The sequence below is a fragment of the Oculina patagonica genome, unplaced genomic scaffold (genome assembly GCF_052425735.1).
Source record: "Oculina patagonica isolate OP01 unplaced genomic scaffold, crgOcupat unplaced153, whole genome shotgun sequence".
Classification (NCBI taxonomy): Eukaryota; Metazoa; Cnidaria; class Anthozoa; order Scleractinia; family Oculinidae; genus Oculina; species Oculina patagonica.
The window spans coordinates 4,083-12,065 of record NW_027557552.1 but is presented as its reverse complement, the minus strand read 5'-3'; the positions used below and the strand labels follow the sequence as shown (position 1 = coordinate 12,065).

Here is a 7,983-nt window from a genome sequence, read left to right as displayed (position 1 = left end):
AAATCCATACCATGGATCTACTACAAAGAAACGTTACAACTAACATCATGGGATTTTTTCACAGACACACCATCGCCTATTGCAAACGGCTCAATAAGAAATTTAAGTGATTGCAATGTCAACCTCACATGGAGCCCACCAAGTGACAATGGCTGTCCTCTTAAGAAGTATACAATCTATTACAGAGAGATTCAATTACCAAATGAATTCCCTTCCCAGTGGCATGAAACCGGTATAACTAACGTTGCCAAGACTTTCAGCGTTCTTTCGCTCAAGTGTGGCGAGCAGTACGAGCTCACATTGACAGCTTCCAATCAAGCAGGAGAAAGTAACAAGTCACGTACTTGGCGTATAATCACTGCAGGTAGTGCTCGTTAAATTTCATCTTAAGCAAACACTCTTGTGATGAATGCTAGATCTATCATAGTATTGGCAGTATTGTGTCATTGAGGAAACGTTGTTTGACTCACATGCGAAGCCAGTAGGACGTACTTCTAAAACTAAACTTCCACAGTTACTATCAATATAGGGTGGATTGTTGATGGTCCTACCAAACTCTTTTGGGTGGTGTTTTAAAGCACTTTTCGAAAAAAAAATATTGAAGGCTTTATATAACGTGTTGGTCCTTAAGAGGTGCATGACGCATACTTATGGTTCCTTCCTTCCTTCCTTCCTTCCTTCCTTCCTTCCTTCCTTCCTTCCTTCCTTCTTCCTTCCTTCCTTCCTTCCTTCCTTCCTTCCTTCCTCAGTCCTTCCTTCCTTAGTGACTATCTCAAAATGTTAAACTTGGCATTGTCTTATGCAAATCCCAAGTTTAGATCCTTTACGCTTACTCTTTAGATAGAAGCGTTAAGGTGAAAAGTAGCAAAAGCAACAGCAACAATAACAACACTGCCATTGCGGCTGGTATAGGTACTTGCAGTGTTATATTTCTAGTCCTAACAATTTTGACGACCCTCATGCTAAGGCGGAGAAAGAATAGAAAGACGCTTAAGATAAAAAGGTAAGGGATGCGTTTTCACATGTTTTACTAAAGTATGTTTGTCCAATAAACTAATTGGGTTTTGTGGAAGTTCGCAACAGGCAAGATATACTTTTTGCTTTGAGGTGATTTTGGTGTTACAGTCCTACAAAGCTGGCGTGCAAAAAAACTTGTCATTGAAGAATAACCATAAAATTATATATAATATACTTAAAGGTGCTAAGCAAACCAGCATTAAGAATTATAGCTTGAAAATCAAAGCTTCCAGGTTCATGGACACTCCTAACTGCAAGCATAACTCTGCACAACGTTTCGAGAATTCAAGTCATTTTTTCACAAGGCACTTCCCCTAACTGGTAAATAGGCCACTTCAGATTCTTGGTTCGCAAAGGTCTTCGATGAGACCGCTTGTAGACATACAACCTTTTTGAAAAAGTAAAAGAGATGTCATTCCCCACATTGCTCTCTTCCGTCTTTAAAAAGAAGGGTATGCACGTTGGAAAATTCGAAGAAGACCAATTAATCTAAGCGTGGCTCAAGCTTTATTTGACACCTTACAAATACCACTCTAAACGGACACTTAAACAAAGCTATCAAATGATGGTCTTAAGATAAAGTTATTACCAGCGACTGCCTTTATCTATGAAGAAAATTCAAAGATTGCATTCATCAACAATTCATGACGGCGTGTTGTATTTCTTCTCGTAGAACCCTAGAAGAAATCTTGATAAGTTAAACATTGGCGTAGTCCAAAATCCTTCATTTTACGAGCTTAAACTAGACGAAGGACATCCCTGTCCCCATATTGAATGGAAGCGCCACCGTCCCTCTTCGATTACAACATCATTTCTAATGGATCATTATTTGATAGCCTCGGTTTTCAGTACCGATGGAGCAGTCTTCAGATTGTTCTTTATTGTTACGTTAATTGTGAGGAAAAAGTAGATGTCCAACTCTCGTGATAACGTGATAGTTTTACCGGAAGTCAAAGAAAAATTGCTGTTCATTTTTCAGATCAAAGTATGAAATTGTTCTCCTTCTTCATCGGGAGATTCCCCCAAAGCGGGTGACGTTTATGGAGGAACTCGGTCGTGGGGCGTATGGCAAAGTTTACAAAGGTGTTCTGACAGAACTTGCTGGCGTCGAAGTGTTTTTTAAGCCCAAGGAAGAAAGAGTGGAAATTGCTGAAGGCAGAATTGTTGCTGTTAAAACTCTATTAGGTAATTATTTCAACAGGGCAGAGCCACCATAGATTTAGATTGTGTTCCAGATTTTGTTTGAGACACCTCGTTTCTTGAACTTTACTTACTTAATCCCCGAGACCTAATAAATAACGACTGAATCGTAGTCTTGGATTTCTCTAGCTGTGTCTTCAATTCCTTTAGCTTACTCTATATTTTATTAATTTTAAAATAGATATCTTAGTCTTATTGAAACTTTTATTTTATACTCCCCTCAACGTGCCTCGTGCTCTATCGAAATTGCCAAGTTCCTCCCTCTGTCTGTATTCCCTCGCTCTTACATTTATTTACCTTTTGGAAATAAAAAACCCAAATCCACCCATTTACTTCTTAGCGTTTGACTTATTTTGTTTCTAATGCTTAGAAAGGAACAGCGAGGAAGGAAAAACACAGCTTCTGCAGGAAATCGAGTTTATGAAGCAAATTGGATCTCACAGGAATGTGCTCAGCATGCTCGGCTACTGGGTTAAGTCTGAACCCATCATGTTAATCTTGGAATATGTTCCACACGGTGATATTCTTCAGTGGCTTAGAAACAAAAGACAACAGGTATGCAACACACATTTGATATGCCTTGGTAATACGATGATTTCAGTTCCTACTCTAATAATTTCCTCAAACAAACAAGCCAAAAGCAGACCAAACAGTCCTATTAATTAATCAGTTTGGTGCAAAAACCTCCTAGTGAATAAAGTAAATGTAGCTAGATTTTCGTCTTGCTTGTGCTATAGTTTTTTCTTGCAATTTCTTTTAACATGACCTTTCGTCTTAGGGAGTCTGCTGGCGTGTAATAGGTAACAATAGGAGCTTAATCCGTTCGACCCCTTTGGAAATTGGCAAGGATACTTTGTTTTCGTTTATAAAATAAGTAACTAGCAAAAATTCTCAGCAACTGATAATTTTACGGCTATTATTTGAGCTATAATTGAAACATTAATATTGCGTATTGTATTTTGTCACAAACGAAACTTTTGAGAACGGTTATCTTTTGCTTCAGAACGGTTCTCTTTTGTTATAAGAAACATCGTTTTACTGAAATTTGAGAGAGAAGGAGGAAGTGGGGAGCTCACATAAGGTCCATAAGGGTGCATGTGTTCTTCTCTAAGCCAGGTTAACCGCTAGCAGTTGCCTGCTTAAACAGGAATCATTTTTCAATGTATAATCAGATAACTTTCTTGTCAAATTCAGATCAAGCTTAAGAACAGGATCGACTGGAATGTTCTCGGAGAATTATCCTCTTGCACGAGAAAACATGGCGACAAGTCTTCTGTTTCAGACGAAGAAGAAATTGATGGAAGCGAAGATGAAGATGAAGATGAAGAGTTAGGACACAGCGAGAGAAGAGGCAAGCGTGTTAAAGAAGAAGAAAACTTGAATGAAGTAGTGTTTGAGGAAACAGAGCCACTAGTGCCCGGGGAAGATTGTAGTGTCGAAAAGAAGATTTTAGTGTTAAAAGAAAACGAGGAAACCGAGAAACTCGAAAAAGACTGTGAAAAAAACGATCGATCCATCACTAAAAGGGCCACGGATATTTCATCTCAGAAAAACATTTTGAAAGATGAGAGAGAAGCACTTATAGGCGAGGTAGTATCGACAAGAGTCGGTACCTCTGACAAGCAGTACTTTCCGGTAAATAACCTGAATATTACACAGCACAGAAGACAGTTATCAGGTCCATCTTGGTTTTCTGTGAGCTTAACTGAAAGCACGGTCCAGCCTGACCAGGATGACGACAAAGATCTTTCTTCGAAAGATCTTCTTTGTTTCGCGTGGCAAGTTGCACAGGGAATGGTGAGTATAAAGGAAGGGAAAAGTCAAGAGAGTAAAGTACAGAGAACTTTAAGAAAGAACTTAAAGATCACCATCTCCCATGATAGACGTTATATACCGTACAATCCCAAAAATAACTGCCTTGAAAACTCTTCCCCCACAATTCTCAAATCTGAAATTGGATGCTCCATTATCAGCGTGTTTAAAATGACCCAGATTTTTTGATCGCGCTAAGCAAGAGAGCTGTATGTTTATTCAAGCTAATTACTTTCATTGACCACAGAATTACTTGGCCAGCAAAGGATTTGTTCATCGTGATCTGGCAGCTCGCAATGTTCTTCTCGGTGAGGACAAAGCAGTGAAGATAGCTGATTTTGGTCTGCTACGTCACACCTATGGTGAAATATACGAGGCAAAGAAGACGAAAAAAATGCCAATTAAATGGACAGCACCTGAAGCATTACAAAGAAGCATATACACTACGAAAAGTGATGTGTAAGTATGTTATTATTTTTCAAGCATTTTCTATATAAAGACCGACCGACCATACTTTTTTTAATGTGTTTACTTTTTTATTCTTTTTCAGGTGGTCTTTTGGTGTCTTCCTATGGGAATTGGCAACAGTAGGTCAGAATTTAAATTTAAAAATCATAAAGTTAGCATTTTTATTTTATAAAATCCCGAGGGTCTGAGCGGGTCTGAGCTAGAACGTAAAATAATGTTCTGAATAGTACATTCAGTTACGTGCTGATATCCGCTCACACATTTTTTTGTATTTTATATTGTTGCTTGTTTTATGCTATTGCTCCGTCTTAGACCGTGCATAAACAATTTTCTTCTCACAATGTTATAGGTGACACACCTTATCCTGGAACTGACAACAAAGATTTGCTTAGTCTTCTTGAAACAGGATACCGTTTGGACAAACCAGACACTTGTTCTGAAGAACTGTAAGTAATTAAACGAGTGACGATACTGTTTCCCCACTTTGATGAAAACATACTAAATATGAGAAACCAAACAAAATCAATTTTCTTGTCTTTCAGAAACTTTCAGTGCCATCAAGGCACCAGTTCTCAAGTGATAATTGAATGCAAATGGTTATTTGCCACAGGAACTTGGGTGGTCAGTGTCACGTGTCATGCGGAAAGCTGTAAAATTCAATGCCAGGCCCTGACACTCAACCGAGACCGTGACTTCCAACTTCCAGCCCTGTAGGGATACATTTTAATGCGTGACTCCGACCACCCAAGTTCACGAGACAAATAACTTTGTATCAATTATAACTTGGGAAAGGCAAGGCTTTGAAGGCTTTGTAAGATTTTCCCATTGGTCCTGTGTACAGGAAGAAAAGTTGTCCCTGGTAGGAGGGTTACCCTCTCCCCGAGCCATCTTTTAACGAGCGTTTATTTTTTTCTCGTTTGTGAGAAACGTTGCTCTTGTCAACCAAGCCAACCATTGGCCCTTTCAGTTTAATGTAAACTCGGTACGTACAGATAAGAAGCCAAAGTGTTCACATATGATAAAGTTGGCTCGCCCCCGAGGCGGTCACCCTACCTTTAAAGCGAGTGACCCTCCACCCAGGGACACCCTGTTCCCCCGAGCCAACTTTGCGATTTCTTATATAAACGATTCGCAGCAATTGACAAAGAACTGAATGAAAAGTTTCTTCGCCGTAGGTGGCTCGGTTTGGATAGGTAAAATGTTTCTCCATATAAACAGGCCCATGCTAAGTATGTAATTAATTTTTTTTGTCAGAAGTCGTACAGTGATAATAAAAAAAAATACTTGATCCTATTTTAGTAAATTAAATTAAGTAAACAGCTTACGGAGATGAAAGGAAGATAGGAGGAGAATCTGCATAGAAGTGCCAAACGTTTCGGGCTGAGGCCCTTCACCAGTGCATAAAAAATACATTAATCGCACGTGGTGGTGTATAATTTTGTTATGTGGTAAGCATCCCCCAAAACCAACATTTGCGTATAAAAGTGTTACTCAGATCCACAATAATTATATAAGTTACTGCAGATATAGATGGTTGCATTATCGGATAATGAGTTTTTTCAACAAAGTGTACAATGGTATAAGCCGTTTTTGTAGCAGGAAATCGACTCAGTATCACCCTAAAAATGTAACAACTACATAATTCCCTGTAAGCAGTAAAGATATGGTGTGTATGCGCCTATGCAAGATACTATCTGTTTGATTAGCCAAATGGACAAAATTTATTGTCCTCAAAATTTGAGTTGAGATTTTCATATTAGGTATGCATGAAGCTTGCATTGCTGGAAAAATGGCACACGCCACAAGGAGGTTTGAATCCTTTTCTTAGTTTCTACTCCTTATAGAGTTGGGGCTATACAAACAAGACACCATCTTTTAAGGTAGCGAAGGGGGTTCATTGAAGAGACTACCTGTTTTTTTTTTTTTTTTTTTCAGAGTGGCGGATCCTGTCTGAGTATATACGATAGTTTTGACCATTTCCCTCAGCAGGGACATGTTGGAGCGAGTGCTGCCTGTGAACGTGTCGCTGGAACATGTCCTCACTACATTTTCTTGTGTGTTCATGTCGCGGTTTTGTCACAACAACATGTCTCACCCACCTTAAAGCTTAAGCCATAACTTGCAATTGGTCTTTGTTATCGATAAAATTGTAAGCAGGGTAAATATATCTGAAAGATATACGATCAAACGTACGTGCGGTCGTGTAATATGTCGCTAAAACACGCAATCTTTTTTTGTTTCTTTTAGATATTCTCTAATGTCAGACTGCTGGAAGGAGAATCCTGATGAACGACCGACATTTGAACAACTAATATTAACACTTGAAAACATGATGACAAGAGACTCTCCTTATTTCGATTTTGAAAAATATAAGTAAAGTGGAATGCCCGCGAAGAACTGGAATGAAGGCTTTGAAAGCCTAAGCAATTATTGAAAATTGTAAAGCCGGGTAACGTTTTCCTTTGCCGGATTTTGGAATGTACGAAAATATAATTTTCCGTTTCTCATCTTATTATGATTTTCGTTATAAAATAATCAACATAGAGTTTTGTTTTGTAGATTTATGGGAACGCGGCATTCAAGCTTTTTACAGAATATTGTTTGTTTTTTGACAACTAATAATTAATTACAAAAGGTAGAAAAACTAATACAACTTCACGCTTAATTCCCCCTTCAAGCTCAAACTGAATAATGACAAAAAAATATCACATATCTTTAAATCTTGCTTGTAATTTTTTATAAGATAAAGTGATGTAGTTGTCATACTGTCAATAGTTTAAATTAACAGTGTCGAGGGCTCTGTAATATCCAAAATAAAAATTAAGGAGCTCCTGAAAAATCTCACATCCCAAGCGTGAGAAATGTTGTCTTTGGTAGTAGAGCTCCCCCTGCCTCCCCCCATCCCGCTAACCCATTTACCAAGCGTTATTATGACAAAAAACAGCCCCTGCGACCAAAGGAACTAAGGGACAGACCATAATTTTTTTTAGGGGGGGGGGGGGGTTGTGCAATTACCAAGAAAGGCTTTCACAAGAAAGAAAAAGGGCGTGCACAAGTAAGAGCGGGAAAGATATTCAAGCAAGCTCCACCTGCAGATTGCGAATACCAATGCTGAAAAACATCTTACTCAGAAAAATTGCCCAACCCGACATTGACACGACATTTATATGATTGTTAAAGCAGTCAAATTGTAGATTAACTTGAGCTTCTTACAATCATCATTTACTACCGGCACTTTAGGTATTAACTCGTTTGAATAAAAAAGCTGTTTTAGCGGCTTCCGAAATGACCAGAAACGGCTGAAAAAGTAAAGGAAAAATTGGAACTGTTGCAGCAGAGTTGTTAGTTCTTTGTCAGCCGTTTAATTATGTTGAATGATGCGCCACTACAACATTGAATTGCTTGCAGTGTTTTTTTTTCGACGGCTCTGTAAGCGTCATTAATTCGCGATCGACTATTTATTGGTTATCGCATATACAAATAAAA

General features: G+C 38.5%; 1 protein-coding gene across 1 annotated transcript; it reads left to right on the top strand.

The window, feature by feature from the left end:
- The first annotated feature begins 951 nt into the window (after nt 1-951).
- On the top strand, nt 952-7,331 carry LOC144639948 (platelet-derived growth factor receptor alpha-like). Its single transcript, XM_078499213.1, has 8 exons — nt 952-1,003; nt 1,997-2,202; nt 2,588-2,772; nt 3,412-4,014; nt 4,277-4,488; nt 4,580-4,620; nt 4,847-4,943; nt 6,745-7,331. The coding sequence occupies exons 1-8, from the start codon at nt 960-962 to the stop codon at nt 6,872-6,874; spliced, it is 1,518 nt and encodes a 505-aa protein (XP_078355339.1). The 5' UTR covers nt 952-959; the 3' UTR covers nt 6,875-7,331.
- The last annotated feature ends 652 nt before the right edge of the window (nt 7,332-7,983 follow it).